The following is an 18,915-nucleotide window of genomic DNA, read 5'->3' as shown; positions in this document are numbered from 1 at the left end:
AAACATTACTTTTAACAATGTGTAGAGATGCTATTCTGTGCACCATTTTGCACTTTTTTTCCTTCCATGTAATACTGTTTTTGACACAGAAATAGACTACCACGTGTACGGTCACCTGATACAAGAAAGAGGTAACATTCTTGTGCAGCATAGAAGGGATGGCCTATATCAATTGGATATCCATTTGGGGAAAAAATGTGTCTTTGCCTCTATTTTGGACCATACTGCAAACTCAATTTCAGATGTATTTCAGGTTTGATTTTAAGTGGGAAAATAATAAGCTTTTAGAAGAAAACATGGGAGAGCGTCTTCATTATCTGTGAGGAGACAAAAGCACTAACTGTGAAAGGAAAAAATAAGATAAATTCCATTTATCAAAAGATACCACTAAAATAATGGAGGAGGTAACAGAATAGAAGATATTTGCAATACTGTAATGTATCCAATAAAGCAGCGGTCCCCAACCTTTTTGGCACCAGGGACTGGTTTCCTGGAAGACAGTTCTTCCATGGACACAGGTAGGTATGGTTTTGGAATGAAACTGTTCCACCTCAGATTATCAGGCTTTAGATTCTCATATAAGGAGCGCACAACCTAGATTCCTTGCATGTGCAGTTCACAATAGGGTTCATGCTCCTATGAGAATCTAATGCCACTGCTGATCTGACAGGAGGTGGAGCTCAGGCGGTAATGCTTGCTTGCCCACTGCTCACCTCCTGCTGTGCGGCCCCATTCCTAACAGGCCACAGACTTGGGGATCCCTGCAATAAAAGATTTCTGGAATAGATTAACAATCCTCCAAATCAATAAGAGAAAGCTATACAACCCAATTAAAAATAATAAGCAGAAGACTTTAATAGTCACTTCACAAAAGAGCACGTGGGAATAACCAATAAGCATATGAAAAGGTATTCCACTTCCATAAACATCAGGAAAATTAAAACCCCACTACACACACACACACACACACACACACACACACACACACCCCAAAATGGCTAACATGGAAAAGACAGCTAAAACTAAGTGTTGATGAAGGAGACACAGAGCAGCTGGTTCTGTCATACATTGCTAGTAGGAGTATAAATTGGTATAACCACTTTGGAAAACTGGCAGTATTTGATGAAAGTAAACATATTCATATCCAGCAATTCCACAACTAGGTATATACTCAACAGAAATGCATACATATATTTTCCACAAAGACATGTACTGTAATTTCATAGTTATACTATTCATAATATACCCAAACAATTCAAAAGGATAGTTATGGAGTTTGAGACCAGCCTGGTGAGATCCCTTCTCTACAAAATATTAAAAAGTGAGCTGAGTGTGGTGGCACGTGCTGTAGTCCTACCTACTTGGGAGGCTGAGGCAGGAAGATCTCTTGAGTCTAGGAGTTTGAGGGTGCTGTGAACTATGACCATGTGACTGCATTCCAGCCTGGGTGATAGAACAAGAACTTGTCTCTGAAAAATAAAAATAAATATATTATGGCACACAGATAAACAATTTGGCAATAGGAATGAACAATCTACTATTCTGTGTAGCAATATAGGTGATTCTTACCTTTACAATGATGAAAGAAGCCATAAACCAAAGAGACAATACTCCATTTTTATAAAGTTCATAATCAGGCAAAACAACTCAGTTGGAGAGAAGCATAAGTTAGTAAAGTTACCTTTCTTGATACAAATTTTAGTTACACAAAGGCATTCAACTTGTGAAAATTTGTTAAGCTGTGCTTTCTGGATATATGTTCTTATATGTATGTATACTATATTACCCACAAAACATTGTTTTGAGATCTATCCATGTTGGATGTTAGGAGTTCTAGTGTATTCATTTCACTTGTGTGTGAACAGACTGCAGCTTATTTATTGATTCCCTTATTGGATTTCTAAATTATTTCTAGTTTTCCTCTGTTTCAAATAATGCTGTAGTCAATTGCTTTTTTTTTTTTTTTTTTAAAAAAACATCTTATACAAATATATGAGAGTTCTTCTAGGAGGTGGCATTGTTGGGTTTTAGGGTATGCTCATGTTTAGCTTTATCAGATACTATCAAATTGTTCTCCAAACAGTAATATAATTATAGGGTCACTAGAAGTGTTGGAGAGTTCCTGTTGTTGTATATTCTTGTCATCACTTGGTATTGTCAAACTTCAAAAGTTTTTTGCTAATCTTATTGGGTGTGAAATGGTATCTCATCAATATTTTAATTCGTGTTATCTGTTAACTAGTGTATTTGATTATCTTTCTACATGTTTATAGGTCATATGGATTTCCTTTTAGGTATCCTTATCTATTGCCCATTTTTTGCTTTTGGGAATTGTCTATTTTTATTGCATATTTTTCTAGGGACTAACTATATTTTTCTTCATTTATGTACAATTTTCCTTGATTCTCAAAGTCCATATATTCAGGAAGACCTCCCCACCCCCTTTGATTTTTAAGACATTACTGGAATTTCACCTGTAAACTTTAAACCTGGAGTAAGTCAATCCTCCTGAGATTTTTCCTTCAGATTTTAATCTTTTTCCTATTTCTGTTTGCCTGCCATTACTCTTTATTCTATTTAATTCATTTAAACTACAGTGGATTTTCCCCCTTTTTTCTTTTTGAGAGGTTGGTGGTGATTTGGGGAGGGAGAAATGAGAAGCAATAGAAAAATAAAAATTTGCCTAAAATTTATAAAATTGATACAGCTATGTATAAAATGCTTAGAATATGCTTGTGATGCTTGCTGGGTTTTTTTTTAATATATTTGAAATTCAGTCTAGATTCAGCATTGTACAGCCAAAGGCAATTTATTTCATTTTATATTGTCTGTGTTGCAGATGCTCATCATTACATGATTAGTTTGTGTGTGTGTGTGTGGTCCACGCAGTGCCTGTTTTCCCCCAGATTCTCAAGACAGTTCCATGTATCCATTACTCTGCAAAGCAACTGCATTAACAGTTGAAACTTCACCTAGTACCACTGGTGCTTTGACATTTCTGTGATATTAGAGAGAAAATGACCAAGCACTTGGTAGCTGTGTTTCCCAAATACTTTAAAGGTGGTTGGTTGGTCTGGGGTAATAGGAGATGATGTAAATAGTGCTTGCTTATTTGTCTTCTGTCAGGATGTGGTAATAGCAGTAAGGGCCTGGAGTTCCTGAGCTGTTTACAACTGTCACAGAGCCTGTGAGGCTAGGAAACCTTCGAGAATATCCTGGCCCAGATTTCTTCAGCATTCCTTCTCTGTTGCTTCTGCCTTCTGCCTTACGTGCCAGAGAAAGAGCTCATGACTTCTGTCCAGAGTCACAAAATCTTGGCTGATCTTGATGGAGTCTTGCAGCATATTCTCATGGCATGAATCTTTTGAAGAGAGGTGCCAGTATAACATAGCTTCACTAGGAAAACTCTTCCTAGAATAGAATTGGATTTCTTTTTTTAATGGTTTGATGTAAGTCAATGAAGAAACTTGAGTCTATTTTAGTGTAGAATGACTTCAACCCCCATCAAGTTTGGAAGTCTTCTCTATGTGAGATTTAGAAAGGCTGTACACAATACAATTAGGTCTTGCTTGTGAAGAAATTAGTATAAAAAATGACAATTTAGAAGTGATCATTTTAAAGCATGTTCTGTATGAAAATATACTCCAGTATTTGTAGAAAAAAGCCCTAAACTGAGTCTTGACTTTATTTTTAAAAAATCTGTAAGTGGTAAGGATTTTTGTTTTCCTAAGCACCATATACTTAAGTACCATTATCACACTTAAAAGATTATTAGCAATTCCAGTAATGTAATTTTGAAATTTCCTGATTGTCTCAAAAATCTTTGCTTTTGTCTCTTTTATAACAGTTTTAACTCCTCGGATTCCCTTCCCTTGCTTTTTTATGCCACTAATTTATTGGAGAAACCAGGTCATTTGTCCTGTATAATGTCCCACACTCTGGATTTGACTGATTGCTCCCTTGTGCTGGTGTTTAACTTAATCCTATATCCCCACTATTCCCTGCAAACTGGTAGAACTGAAGGCTTGATTCAATTCAGGTTGAATCTTTTCTTTCTTCCTCTTTTTGAGTAAGAATCCTTTATAGTTGATGTTGTGGTATTGCATCATGTCATGAGAAACATAGTGTCTGGTCATCCTCATTGAGTGATACTGAGATGAATATGTGGATTCAGTTTGTACACTGTTACTCTGTTGGTATAGAAGGGCCCATTATAGTCATTTAAAGCTTTGTAAGATGCTTAAGAATCTCAGAAAAGATTCTAACTTAGCAGGTCTAAGGGAAGAAACATCTATTATTAATAAAACATGCAACACATACAAAACCTCCCAAACCTCTCTACATTTACTCAGATATGGTAAGAATCACTACATTTAAAATGTAATTAGAGTGACAAAATTTACTCTTCTACAAATGCTTTAAGATTGTTTATCTTGTATAAAATGAAGCATATTTTAAAATGTTAAGAGCTGTGAAGATGTTTCAGATTGCTGTGGTGTAATAAAAAAGAACTAACTCTGGACACAGGAGGCCAAATCATGTTTTTGAGGTATATTTTTTTTTTTTACATTTAGAAAATAATAAGACTGGACACAGTGGCTCACGCCTGTAATCCCAGCACTTTGAGAGGCCGAGGTGAGGGTCACCTGAGATCAGGAGTTTGAGACCACCCTGGCCAACATGGCAAAACCCTGTCTCTACTAAAAATACAAAAACTAGCTGGGCGAGGTGGTGCGTACCTGTAATCCCAGCTACTCGGGAGGCTGAGGCAGGAGAATCGCTTGAACCCGGGAGGCAGAGGTTGCAATGAGCCAAGATCGTGCCTCTGCACTCCAGCCTGGGAAATAGAGTGAGACTCCACCTAATAAAAAAAAGAAAGAAAGCAAAAAAAAAAGAAAAAAGAAAAGAATAATAACATATCTATCACAGGGTTGTTTTAATGAATAATTGAAATGATTTATTGGGAAGCACTTCAGCACCCAGTAATTAACTGAGTCTAAATCTGAAATTCATTCCAACAATACAGATATTTTTCAGTCTATAGAAAATTAACAGTATCATGTGTTGTTTTAGTTATGTCTGAATAAGCTTTTATATTTGAGCTTGTTTTTCAAGTGATAGGAGAGTTGATGGAGTTTTAACATAAGTGTAGTTAAAGTAGGCTTTTTGAAAAAATAGCCTGTGGAATTCTTATTACTGTTTTTTTCCCCCCTACTTTCAGCTTCATTTACCTCTTAATTCTCCTTTGCCTGGAAGTGAATTGACCAAGGAACCTTTTCGTTGGGATCAGAGGCTCTTTGCATTAGTGCTGCGGTTGCCTGGCACCATGTCAGTAGAATCAGAACAGTTGACAGGTGTGCCTTTAGATGACTCTGCAATCACACCAATGTGTGAAGTGACAGGTGGTAAGTTTTTTTGCTGGCAGTAATTCGGTAACTTAAAGCAGATTTTAGCTGAATGTTTTAAAAGTGTACAAAAACAAACATCCATGTTTGTTTTTATTTAACAAGTTAATATTAGGAATTAATAGGCATATGGTTTTAACAGTACATTTATTGATAATGGTCTATGATCTTCATTTTAATAGAATGTGGTTACTATTGGATATGACAAGGAATGGTAATATTTTTTCTACTTGTATAGAAAATGCTAGTATTTGAAGTTGTTAAAGTAATTTTCTTATCTAGAAAGATTGCCAATGATTTAGAAGTACCATAGCATTATTTTTTGCAAAAAATGTTTTGAGAATCATCTCTATATTTGATGGGATATGCTTGGTTAAGTGCAATTTTTCCCAGAGGCAAAGAGATTGATAGATTAAAGGAAACAGATAGTGAGGTCTTATCCAGCTTCTGTTTCACTTATACATCAGATTAGATAGGTACTATGCTAAGTGAACAGCAAGGGAAATTGTGAAATACATATGTAATCAACTCAGAACTCATTTAATGTAGAATTAGCTAACAGGTGGATTAATTTCATATAGGTATGTATTGCGTGCCTACTGTGTACCAAGTATTGTTCCATGCTTTTGGCTTTCAGTAGTCAGTAAGACAGACATGGCATTTTTGCTTTCATGGAGCATTTCAGTTCTCACCTAAAAATTTTATTAAAGTAATTTTAATATCAAATTCTGTATTTGATATTAAAACGTGCAAGTCTAGCATTCCACTGTTTTACTTACGATTAGGGCCTGTGACATAGTCTGCAGACACAGTTGGTGCTCTAATGAGATTCATCATAGCCAGCTACATAAGAGAAAATATAAGTTCTAATTAATATTTTAGGTGCATTTTTTCTAAAATTCTATGGGTTTTGGAAATCTGCAAAATTCACAGACAAAAAGGGATTAACCTTACACAGGTGTGTGAAATAGATAAGTTAGAAAACTGTTATTCATGTCATTAAATGCTTTCATTTTATAGAAATGCTTTTTGTGAACTTTTGTAATGCCTTCACAATTTAATTAACAAAGGGCAAAAAAGGCATATATGTAATTTTTTTTAAGGGACAACCTGTCATCTAAATTTGAAAATTAACTAACAGTTCTCTTTACATAGATAATATTTTTCGGTGACAGTTGTATTTTTTTCTGTGGCAGGGTGCACATTTATATTCATGAAATTTCAGTTTCCAGCTTTGAACTGGCACCCTTGTTAAAAATTCTGATTTTTAAAAAATTTTTTTTTTAACTGGGGATTTTACTTAACAGATTCTGGAAGGCTTGGAGGCTATAACATTCTCACATTGGAAATTCCTTACTGTGAATTACTTAATTTGAACTTAGAATTACGATGAACTTTTGGGACTTAAATATACTATAACTTTGTCACTAGGATCAGGAATATTCACAGTGTGAAGTGAAGTGAGTGGTATAATCAAAGAGTCTGAAAAGAACCATGAGATATCATGTAGCAGTTATATCCTTGCCTTTAGGCAGTAATATATTAAAGCTACTTTGCTTATTCTTTCAAAGGAACATCTCTAGAGGAGAAGTTCCAAAGTCATCCTTGGTGATATCTTTCAATGATGCAGAAATCTTAGACAAGAAATTAGGAAGTCTTCTCTAAATATACATTCTAAATCCTTCCTGATGTGATAGTTTATTTGCCCCTTTTCATGCTCTTACTAGCAATAAGGTAAGCCGCTCAAATGTCACTCACCTTTTCATATCTCTGAATAATGTGTTTTCTTTCTTTTTTAAAGGATGTTCACTAAAGAAAGTTTTGGGGAACACCAGAAAAGTAGAAAGAACAAAAAAGATAATACCCACTGGTATTGCACTATCCAAATATGTAATCACTGCTAACAATTCCTGTGCATTTTTAAAACTTGAGGTTGGCTGGGCGCAGTGGCTCACGCCTGTAACCCCAACACTTTGGGAGGCCAAGGCAGGCGGATTACCTGAGGTCAGGAGTTTGAGACCAGCCTGGCCAACATGGTGAAACCCCATCTCTAATAAAATACAAAAATTAGCTGGGCATGGTGGCGCATGCCTGTAATCCCAGCTTTTTGGGCGGCTGAGGCAGGAGAATTGCTTGAGCCCGGGAGGTGGAAGTTGCAGTGAGTCGAGATCGTACCACTGCGCTCCAGCCTGGCTGATAGAGCCAGACTCTGTCTCAAAAAAAAAAAATTTTTTTTTAAGTAGTTGTTCATGTGTGTATTTGCGTACATTTATTTTTCCCATTATAGAGTAATTCATGTTCACTAAGGAAATATTGGAAAAAATTCACCTGTATTGCCAAAATAATAATATATTTCTTTCTATGTATTTTTTAAATTACATAATTATAGTCATTGTAAGCATTTTTATTTTGATACCAGGTAAAGGTAACTCTATACCAAATAACTGTTACTAGGTGTTCGGAGTACAGCAGGAACAATAGAAAGCTTACATCTTTGTACTGAGTGACAGATAATAATCATGTAAAATAAATAAATGATATTTTGTACTAGTACTACCTACTAGTATTGTAGTACATAGTAGGGTGCTACCTACTTTGAAGACAAAACAGAGTAAGGGAATAGAGTCTAACTTGAGGCAGAGAAGGAATATTCTAAGTTTTCTTCTGAGGAGGTAACATTTGAGCAGAGACCTGAATAATGGAGTTAATTACACATATATCTAGGCGAGGGAAATGGCAAGGAAAGGGACATGCTCTCTGTATATTTGGAAGCGACAGGAAGGCTGGCATGGCTGGAGCTTACATAGGGAGGAATAGAATAGTAGCTAGGTTTAGAGAGGTAGGCAGGGGCCAAATATTGAATGGCTCTTTAGGCTACAATAAATGTTTTTTTTATTTTCCAAGTATGATGGGAAGCCTTTTGAAGGCTTTTTATAGGCGGTGACATCTGATTTCTATTTCTGAAATACCACTTCACCTGTTAGATGAGAATACAGAGTGGCAAGAATGAAAGCAGGAAGACTAGTAGTAGTACTTTGTTCTAGCTTTGGAGGTGGTGAGAGGTGGCTTAACGTAAAAGAGAACCAAAGATGAGGACAATAAGGGAAGAAGCAATCAAGGATGGTTCCCAGATGATTCAGTTGTTCTGAACCACTAGAGATGGATGGCTGTGCCAAGGACTGAGATGGTACACTAGGGAGAAGCAGGTTTGGGGGAGGTGCAAGGACGATAATAAATTTTTAAATGTTTAATAGACATGTTGTTGAATATATCAGGAATTTTTAAAGTATTTTATAAAAATTATTTATAGATATTTCTAGATTAAATACATTTAACTTTCTTAGCCTCTGTAAGGACTATTGACCAACTTAGAAATATTCATTTGCTTCTTCTCTATTTGACAAAGATGCTAATACTACCTTTAGACTCACTATATTTAGTTTGGCTTTTTTGTGGACTCCACATAACCCAAAGTGAGACAGCTTCTTGACTTGAAGGTGTATGCTAATATAACTTTTTTCACAAATAGAAGTAGTGATCCTAGAAACTTTATGCATTAGCGCAAAGTGTTGTATATTCCAAAGAGTAAGTTTTGACATAGACAATAAGTTCGCTTGAGGAACATTACGTAGGATATAGGCTCACTTTGTAAAGAAAGCAAAATTTGCTATTTCTCTTTAACTTTTAAGATAATTGATTTTAATTTGCCAAATGACTCATTTTATTCTTTTTCTCCAATTTTTGTAAAATGTACTGATTAGTAATTTTATTTCATGTTAAGATTGATTTGCTTATGTTTTCTTAATAATTGATGACACAACTTAGGAGAGCAGAGATAATTGTCATAGTTTATATACTTTTGCTTTTTAATGACATCTTAGGAATATGCTTAAATTTCATGAAATAAGATACTCAGCTTTTATGTAAACTTCTAATATTTTGCATGTAAAGATGGTTAACCTTTTTATGGATTGCTTTTTGTATATACTTAAATTGACTTAGAAAAAGGATTTAAATTTACCAATTCTTTCAGATAAGTATGACTTCATATAAATGCTCTATTTTAAGTATGATTTCAAATTAACAGAGGATTTCCAAGGGACAAAGGATATCCAGAATAGTTTCTGATACCCTGTAAGGATTTGAATTGTAGCTGTATCACTATGCTAACTTGGAAAAGTTAGTTAACCTCTCTGTGCTTTAGTTTTCTCATTTGTAAAATGGGGAAAATAACCCATACAATTGTTGCTAGGATTAAAGAAATTAATATCATAAAATGATTGGAACAGTGCCAGGCAAATAGATACTCAGTAATTGGTAGATATTTGTTAAGGTTACAGTCATCATTATTTTATACAGTTGTTATATGATACTTATTTTTTCTAAGTAAAGCTGACTTTGAGGATTTGAATCACCATTGTCTATAATGTTCTCTTTTCTGAGTAGCCTTTAACAAATCACCTTAAATATAAGTTGATATGAGTAATTTGATGTGTCAAATGTAATGATGTAGCTTGTGTTCTGAAATAATTGGTTGAATGTGTAAAAGAGTAGGGCTTCATATTGAGCTTATTATAAATAATACTGCAAAATATTTGGCCAAAGATTGAGTTTTAGCTGTCAAGGTTTTTAGGTTTTTAGTGTTGGTCTGAATCAGAACTGTATAATAGAAATCTGATTCAAGTTTCATATGTAATTAAAAATTTCATAGTAGCCACTTTAAAAATTAAAAGTAGATGAAATTAATTGTAATAATATATTTTACTTAAATCAATATATCCATAATATTACTTCAGTATGAGATTGATATTTTAAAATTACTGAGATTTTTTTTTATACTAAGTCAACAAAATCAGGTGTATATTTTATACTTACTATACATTTCAATTCAGACTAGCTATATTTCACGTTCTCAATAGCTACATGTGTCTAGTATATAAAGTATTGTATAGCTAAGGTCTAGATATTTTTGTTGAAAATTCCTCTTTAAAAAATCTTTTCACTCGTATCTTTTAAAAAAATCACTAGTATTTAATGCTTCTGAACCAAAAGTAGTATAGGTTAAAATGTGCAAAAAGGGAATTCACGTAAGATAGGTAATTCCCAAGTATGTAAGCTAAGTGAAATTCAGAAAAGCACACGCTACCATCTGTATATTAAAACGCAAATATTTAAAATACTTAAAAACTGCCAATGAACTAGTTAAGTAGTTATTACATATCTACTATGTGCACAGTAAATCTTAGTGATAATACTTTTGTTAAGCAGGAATAAGATTTTGGGGAGACAGTTACTAGATGTGTGTGTGTATATGTGTTAAAGATAAATTATATTGCATAACAATTGGAGATAGTGTGTTTTTTGTATATGTTTTTAAAAACATAAAATATGTGACTTGTTTTCATTGTGTGTTGTTCAGACCAAGAATTCTATGTTCCAAATACCTATAATTAGAAGAAAATACATACTCTCACAAAATGGGATTGTTGGTTGGTTGGAAATAAGGATTTTTTGTGCACTTTCATAAGATAATGAAATTAGTCAACTTCTACCATTGAACTTTTGTTAATTAGTACTGTCAGAAACCCCACAGTTGTTTTTTTCTTGCTAAAGATAGGAATTCTTGCAACTAACTAGTTTACTATATTCTTCTTCTTTTTTTTTTTTTTTCTTTTAAATCTCAGGCCGTTCATATTCTGTGTGTTCTCCAAGAATGCTTAATCAGTGTCTGGAGTCCTTGGTGCAGAAAGTACAAAGTGGGGTGGTAATAAACTTTGAAAAAGCAGGACCAGATCCTTCCCCCGTAGAAGGTATTATTGCACTTTTGTTTTAGACATTCAAAACTTGCTTTATTGTTTATTCAACTAGAACTGAAAACTTACTGTGATTTGGCCTTAAGATTGGCAAGACTAAATTATTAAGACAGGCTGTTGGTAAAGAGGGAAGATTAAATAGGAAAGTCAAGGTAAACTAATGGTGGTCTAGTAGCATCACCTTTTTGTATTAATGATTGTTTATTGCCTGACATTTTGATGAGTCAAAAGCCTTTTAAAGTATTTATAGATAAGCAAATGTATAATTTCTTTGTAGTATTATACAATTGCCTGTCAACATATATATGCTTCTCCTATGCTGTTTAATTCCCAAAGTGTTCAATCCTAGATGTTTAACTCCTTAGCTACTTTTGGACCAAGGATAAAACTGATTGAAACTAAATGGTGTATGTGGGTCAAAAATGAGGAACCAAGCTTTATTAAGCTTGATTCTTCTAACTCTAGCTGAGTCCCACATGGCTTTTTCTTAGCTTCTGTATCATGAACTATTTCCAATAGCCAGTGGATATAAGGAGTTATAGTACAACCAATGGATGGTTTATAGCTGAGACCCTCTGCATTGTATGTTACCTATTTCAAGATTTAGAGAGTCATGGCTGGGCGTGGTGGCTGACACCTCTAATCCCAGCACTTTGGGAGGCCGAGGCGGGTGGATCACCTGAGGTTTGGAGTTTGAGACCAGCCTGACCAACATGGAGACACCCTGTGTCTACTAAAAATACAAAATTAGCCAGGCGAGGCGTGGTGGCGCATGCCTGTAATCCCAGCTATTTGGGAGGCTGAGGCAGGAGAATTGCTTGAACTTGGGAGGCAGAGGCCGGGAGGCTGAGGTTGCAGTGAGCGAAGATGGTGCCATTGCACTCCAGCCTGGGCAATAAGAGCGAAACTCTGTCTCAAAACGCACACGCGCACACACACACAAAGATTTAGAGAGTCATTTAATGATAATTGGCAGAGGTGGTCCACTAAAGTAGGTACCTGGGAAAAGAGAAAGATCATAGAGATGAATGAAAGAATGGGGGCACTGAGAGAGTACTGTAGGGAAGGAAAGGGTGATAACAATAAGTTGTGTCATGTCTTCTTTAGCAAAACCAGACTTAAAAAAAATTTTAATTGAATTGTTACAATGTATTTATTTTTAAATTATTTTAATGCTTTGTTTAGAGTTTGGTACTAGTAAATGTTCACTAAATTGTTGAAGATAGTTGGTGTTTTGCTGAAGTTATTTTAGATTAAAGGTAGGTGCTTTGGTCTAGATTTGCTTATTAAGTTTTTTTTAGGCTTCAGTTAAAATGATTTCTAAAAAATAGTCAATTTGCAATACTTATTTATTCTAGTATTTATTGTGCGCCTGGCACTGTTTTTGACATTTGGGATATGATGATAAAGGTGGCAAATTGGGTGCTTGCTCTTATCATCTGATGAAGAAAACATGTCATTCATCAAACAGATATTCACTGTAAAGCATGTTTTATGTGTTCCAGTTGGGAAAGCAAAGGATGCTGCGGACCTCCTTTGAACTGGCGAACTCATAGTTGGAATTTGTACTTATTGTCTAATGAATTACAATCTAGTCTAAATATTAAGCAGACATAGCGTTCTGCCATTTAAGAAAAATAGGAAAACCTAGAAAAGAACAAATATTAGGAATTTTTTATTAAGTAATAATGGATATAATTTAACTTTTTATGCTTATCTCCCACTTATGATACATGCTTTCTTTGTCTTAATTTCTTTGCTATAGATGGGCAGCCAGATATATCAAGGCCTTTTGGATCTCAGCCTTGGCATAGCTGTCACAAACTCATATATGTCAGACCAAATCCTAAAACTGGGGTTCCTATAGGTCATTGGCCTGTTCCAGAGTCTTTTTGGCCAGATCAAAATTCGCCAACACTAGTAAGTACCAGAGAGACTGTAACTATGTAACAGTAACCATTCAGCTGCCTTTCCTATTAGTTTTAAATTCTGTTGTGAAAGCTGTGATTAATTTATGGGGATTAGACAGATGTTCAAAGTGCTATGATACCCTGTTACTTGCTTTAGTGTGCTGTATTGTTTATTATGAAGTAATAGAAAAAAGAAAGGCATCTCCTTCCTTTAGAATCTAATACTATGCTCACGTTTTTTATTCTTGGCTTCTGGGTACAAAATTTCCTCTTTGAACTCTAAATGAGGATTTGTCTCTGGGACACAATTTAGGATTTAAATGAAAGTTTAGAAAATAATTTTAATAGTTTGCCTGCAATTTTTTAGGACTTAGTCTTAAATTCATATTGATGTGTATGGTTTTAGTTATATACAGTGTTGCAGATCGGAGGTTTAAGCTAGAACAGATTTTCTGATTTTGTTTACCTGAATTATTTTTAGGAACAATGAAGTTTGCTCAGTGATCATGGTGAATTATCAGTATTCATTATATAATTCTTAAAATAACAGGGTACATTTATACAGATTAATATCCATTTAGTTGTGTTAGTGTACTCTTTTCTTTCCATATTTTTTTTTCCAAGTATCTGAGGGCATTAAGGGATATTTTATGGGAGAGCATGGCAGTGGTTCTCCTTGATTTTACCCTTAGAAAATAAGAATTGTATTTCAGAGATCATTAAGCAGTCTTTAGTAATGTTTCATACAACAAAACCTTTTTGAAACCTTTTGTACTTCAAACCTGTATCAGCTCTTCAGGATAATTTTTATTTTGAATTTATAAAGTGATATTTCCTTTATTCATTAGGGATTTAATAAAGTAGTGCATGAAGTTAAGGTTTTCTAAATTTCATTGAAGTATCTTCTTCATACCTTCTCTTTTTTCTGATAGAACCATCATAGTTTTTTAGTCTGGCTTTATGGAGAAACTTTCAATTTCTTTGGTCATTTTACTTTCTCTTCTGGAGGTCTTTCAACTCTTACAGAACAGATACCTTATTTGTATGAAATACTGTCATGTTGGTTATTTATTCTATTGTATTTATTTAACACGTACAGGAGAACATACAGTACCTGAGTCGTAATGGAAAGAAATCCAAAACCAGTATCACAACCCTTATCTATTAATGCTGCTCTAGCAGTCTATCACAAATTCTTACAAGCCATAGAGGGTGGGTAGGACTTCAATTGGAGAAGGAAGTAGTATGAGAAAAAAATATGGAAGTGAAAAAGAACAAGGTATGTTTAGAGGAGTAACAAGTAGCTGAGTATGGGTGGATCATAACATGTATATAGGACATTGAGAGTACTATTAAACTAACCAAATTTTTTATGACTTTAAATGCAGGGTTAAGGAATATTAGCTTTTTAACAGTGGAATTCAAAGAACAGTTGAAGATGTTTTTAACAGACATCTTTAGAAAAATTGATTTGGTAGTGGTTATATGCAGAAAAATTAGAAGGGGGAGATGAGCTGAAAGGCAGGTAGGTTACCTAGAGGGCTATTGATATGGTTCATGTAAGAGATTTTAAGTGGTTGAATTATGATGATGGAAGACAGAATAATAAATAATATTGGAAAGAACTGGCAAACTTTAGTAACTGAAGGATATTAGGGGAAGTGAAATTTTTATAAATTGTAATATTGAAGAAATATTGCTAGTGAAGTTAAGTGTAATTTACAAGATGTGAATTTGAATCACAGCACTACTAGTTACTAACTAGTGCCTTTGGTTATCTTTTGTAAGCTTCAATTTCCCATCTGTTAAGTGGCTTATAGCTCCATCTTACTGGGTTGTTTTGGGGATTAAACAAAATCATATATGCAAAATTTTCTTTGCCAAATTCTAGAGAATCTTTCCCTCCACTTTCCATCTTGGATCTCAGTACTTTTATTCACAGAATAAGTGTGTTTCGTGGACTGATTGAATAAACTGTGTATCAGGTGCATGCTAGGCACAGGAGCACAAGATGAGTAAAACATAGTGCTTCCCCTCTTGAACATTACGCGTCTATGGGCAGGTCAGACATGTACACATCATAGAATACAGTGTGCCAACTGTCATAGAGGGGTGGGGCAGAGCCAGAGGAGGTGGGCCTGACAGCCTGGTGTGTTTTTGGAGTACAGAGTGGGAAGGGGTATGAGGGAAGAAGTCTTTTAGAGGTTGTTACATGCCAACTCATTCTTCTAAACTTTGTTTGCAATACACAAAGGAGAAAATAAGTACTTGGCATGGCAGAAGCGTGGAGTCTGTATGGCGTGGTGTGGGAAGGCAGGGACCAGATCATTGAAGATCTTTGTATGTGATATTGAGAGTCTAGACACTATTTTTAGGTGTTTGGCTGTTACTTTTACTGAATAATTTTAGATAGGGAAGTTATATGATCCTATTTATATTTCACTGCCATAGGATTGATCAGAGGGGGGCTGATTAGAGACTAAACAAAGCAAAAGGCAGTTGTACTAGTCTAATCTGAGAAATGATGAAGGCCCAAATTAAAGTGGTAAGAAATAGAAGATACATTTCTCGAGAGATGAGAGTTTAGTATTAACAGAAGGCAGCAACTAGGACTAACTACCTACCATGTTTATATGTTCTGGTAAGTGCCTTAGAATTTGTGTTATCGGTTTATCCAGGTCTTTGTGACAGTTAAATATGGAGGATGATGGGAAGATATCAAGAATAATGACTAGGTTTTTAGAACAGGTTTTGTAGCTTGGGGGAGAAATAACAAATTGTACATATTGTGTCTGAGGGACCTGTGGAAGATTCAGGTTATGTCCAGTAGGTAGTTAGATACAGCAGAGAAATGAGAGCCATCTGACCCCAACACAGTAGATTTGTGAACCACCAGGGTATAAGCAGTAACTGAGCCAGTAGCTATGAAATTTGAAATTACTTCCTCATAGCTCATTTTGTTCACAAAATCTCACAATTGGTGAGATTTTTAGAAAGAGGACTATTAAGAGGTAGATGGGAGGTAACGTGCCTTTTTTAAAAAAGTATTTCTTTTTTATACCTCTAGAACAGGGTGTATATCCTATAGAGTTTACCAAAATAATTGCTGGAATAGGGAAGGAAGCATTAGAAGTTCTATTTATGGTTGTTTTCTCTTATTTTAATACCATTTTGGCATATATTTTGTTATGCACATCTACATTTATAATTTATATAATTAGAAATATATAATGTATATTCAAAAACCGATCAATATCTATGATTACGTTGGAAGTCACTACTCTCTATAAGTAAATTGCTACAAATGAAGACTTGTGACAGTTTCCATATACATTTCTCATTTTTTGGATGTAAAAATTAATGAATACTCAATTACTAAATTTTGCATAAGACCTAAAACTATTTTCATTTCTACAAATTTTCAAGTGTTTGTCTTTTTCTTTTGAATATTAGCAATAACTTTAGCATTACATTTTCAAGTGTTTTCTTTCAGCTTAATGTTGCTTTTAACAGTAAATCAAACTCTTATTAGCAAGATGGAGGAACTGAGTAAATTTTGATAATGAGGGATACTTAGTTTTGTTTCTGGAATTTCATGTAAATAGTAATTACAAGACTTTCCCCTTTAGCCACCTCGTACATCTCATCCTATAGTGAAGTTTTCCTGTACAGACTGTGAACCAATGGTTATTGATAAACTTCCTTTTGACAAATATGAGTTGGAACCTTCACCACTGACTCAATTTATCCTGGAAAGGAAATCTCCTCAAACTTGTTGGCAGGTGAGCTGAACAACTTACAGTGACCCCAAAATTTAAATGAGGTGTTTCTTAAAAAGCTGAATTGAATCAGTAGTTTATATAACATTCTTTAAAGGTTATTAAAGTTTTAATTGCTCCTTTCTAACAGGTGTATGTGAGCAATAGTGCAAAATATAGTGAACTTGGTCATCCTTTTGGTTACTTGAAAGCCAGTACAGCACTGAACTGTGTCAACTTATTTGTGATGCCTTACAATTATCCAGTCCTTCTTCCCCTCTTAGGTAAGTCATTCTTGTCACATTCTCCTTGGCTTAGCATGTAAAGGTTCTCCTAAAGAGCATTTCCTTATAGATTTTCTTGTCTTTTGGAAATCAATGAAAATATTTCGAATATTCTAAAATATTGAACATCTTGGTGAAAAGATAACAACCTGTTTGTGTTTATAGTAAATTAAAAGATGATACTGTAACACTTTTTAGTCTGCAATTTAATGAAGGTTTTTTTTTTTTTTTTTTTTTTTTTTAGCTTTTTGGGGATAGAGTCTTGCTCTGTCGCCCAGGCTGGAGTGCAGTGGCGTATTCTTGGCTCGCTGCAACCTCCGTCTCCCAGGTTCAAGCGATTCTCCTGCCTCTGCCTCCCTCCCAAGTAGCTGGGACTATAGGCATATACCACCATGCCCAGCTAAGTTTTTTATTTTTAGTAGAGGCAGGGTTTCACTATGTTGACCAGGCTGGTCTTGAACTCCTGACCTCAGGTGATCTGCCCGCCTTGGCCTCCCAAAGTTCTGGGATTACAGGCATGGGCCACTGTGCCCGGCCAAAGGTATTACATTTTAAATTTTTTAATTAAATATTCTAACTTTTCTGCAGGTTAGATTTCTAACAGAATTGGTAATGTAGGCTTTCCGTTTGAAATGAGACATTTTGTAGAAGCATAGTATAGTTAACAAGATCTGAGTGCATTTTCTAAGAATTTATCTATACTTTAATTTTCATTTGGCAAATATTTTTTAAATAAAGGAGTTTGTTCCAAAATAATATGATAAAAGCCTAAAGTTAGTTTCTAGGTACCATCTAGCTATCACTTTTGAGAAATGCTGTTGGAGAAAACTTACGCTCCATGAAATCACTTTAAATTTAAAAGTTATAGCCAAAATATTAGTAGATATATTTTATAGAAAACATTATGCATGCTTTGTTTCTGTCTTGAAATCTGCTTTGTGTCTAGGTCTAGGGAGAGCATAGATTTTCCTTGTGTATTTTCTGTTTCTAACTTAATTCCTACATGTACTTTTAGACCATAATTGACATCTTTTCATTTTATAGAAAATGACAAAACCATAAATCTTACTGCCTTTCATGTTAAAAAAAAGTCTGATGTTACTCTCTCAAAAATAACAAGGCAGACTTTAAAAAGGAAGCGTCTTTGACTTGACTTCTATGTGTGAAAATAATGAGTAGTGATAGTTTGTTCACATTATACATTTCTAGATGACTTGTTTAAAGTGCATAAAGCAAAACCAACATTGAAGTGGAGACAGTCATTTGAAAGTTATTTGAAGACAATGCCTCCCTACTATCTCGGGGTAAGAATATTATTTAAAAGAACTTGTTGGCCGGGCGCAGTGGCTCACGCCTGTAATCCCAGCACTTTGGGAGGCCGAGGCGGGCGGATCTTGAGGTCAGGAGATCAAGACCAGCCTGGCTGACATGGTGAAACCCGTCTCTACTAAAAATACAAAAATTAGCTGGGCGTGGTGGCGGGCGCCTGTAATCCCAGCTACTCGGGAGGCTGAGGCAGGAGAATCGCTCGAAACTGGAAGGCAGAGGTTGCAATGAGCCAAGATTGTGCCACTGCACTCCAGCCTGGGCAACAAGAGCGAAACTCCATCTCAAAAAAAAAAAAAAAAAGAAGAACTTGTTAATTATATTATGCTTATGGTTTATTGTGGGTATTGTAAACTTTTATTTATTGCTTTTGTAGATTAAATGACATGAAAATTGAGTATACAAATGACCACTATAGA

At 34.8% G+C, this 18,915-nt stretch overlaps 2 protein-coding genes across 4 annotated transcripts in view; one reads left to right on the top strand and one right to left on the bottom strand.

The window, feature by feature from the left end:
* The window catches only part of LOC126940470 (peptidyl-prolyl cis-trans isomerase NIMA-interacting 4-like), a 1,058,238-nt gene that overhangs the window by 712,044 nt on the left and 327,279 nt on the right, over positions 1 to 18,915 (bottom strand). The window lies entirely within an intron of this gene.
* INTS6 (integrator complex subunit 6) overlaps positions 1 to 18,915 on the top strand; it is a 100,805-nt gene that overhangs the window by 53,840 nt on the left and 28,050 nt on the right. For all 3 annotated transcript variants that reach the window (XM_050766268.1, XM_050766267.1, XM_050766269.1), the window contains 6 exons: positions 5,222 to 5,405; positions 11,090 to 11,215; positions 12,984 to 13,138; positions 16,758 to 16,910; positions 17,038 to 17,170; positions 18,380 to 18,474. In XM_050766268.1, coding sequence (XP_050622225.1) covers positions 5,222 to 5,405; positions 11,090 to 11,215; positions 12,984 to 13,138; positions 16,758 to 16,910; positions 17,038 to 17,170; positions 18,380 to 18,474 — 846 coding nt within the window. The remainder of the gene's footprint in view (positions 1 to 5,221; positions 5,406 to 11,089; positions 11,216 to 12,983; positions 13,139 to 16,757; positions 16,911 to 17,037; positions 17,171 to 18,379; positions 18,475 to 18,915) is intronic.

The sequence above is a fragment of the Macaca thibetana genome, chromosome 17, assembly GCF_024542745.1.
Source record: "Macaca thibetana thibetana isolate TM-01 chromosome 17, ASM2454274v1, whole genome shotgun sequence".
In the NCBI taxonomy this organism is placed as follows: domain Eukaryota; kingdom Metazoa; phylum Chordata; class Mammalia; order Primates; family Cercopithecidae; genus Macaca; species Macaca thibetana.
The sequence above is the reverse complement of the archived record's forward strand: the minus strand, read 5'-3'. Positions and strand labels throughout refer to the sequence as shown.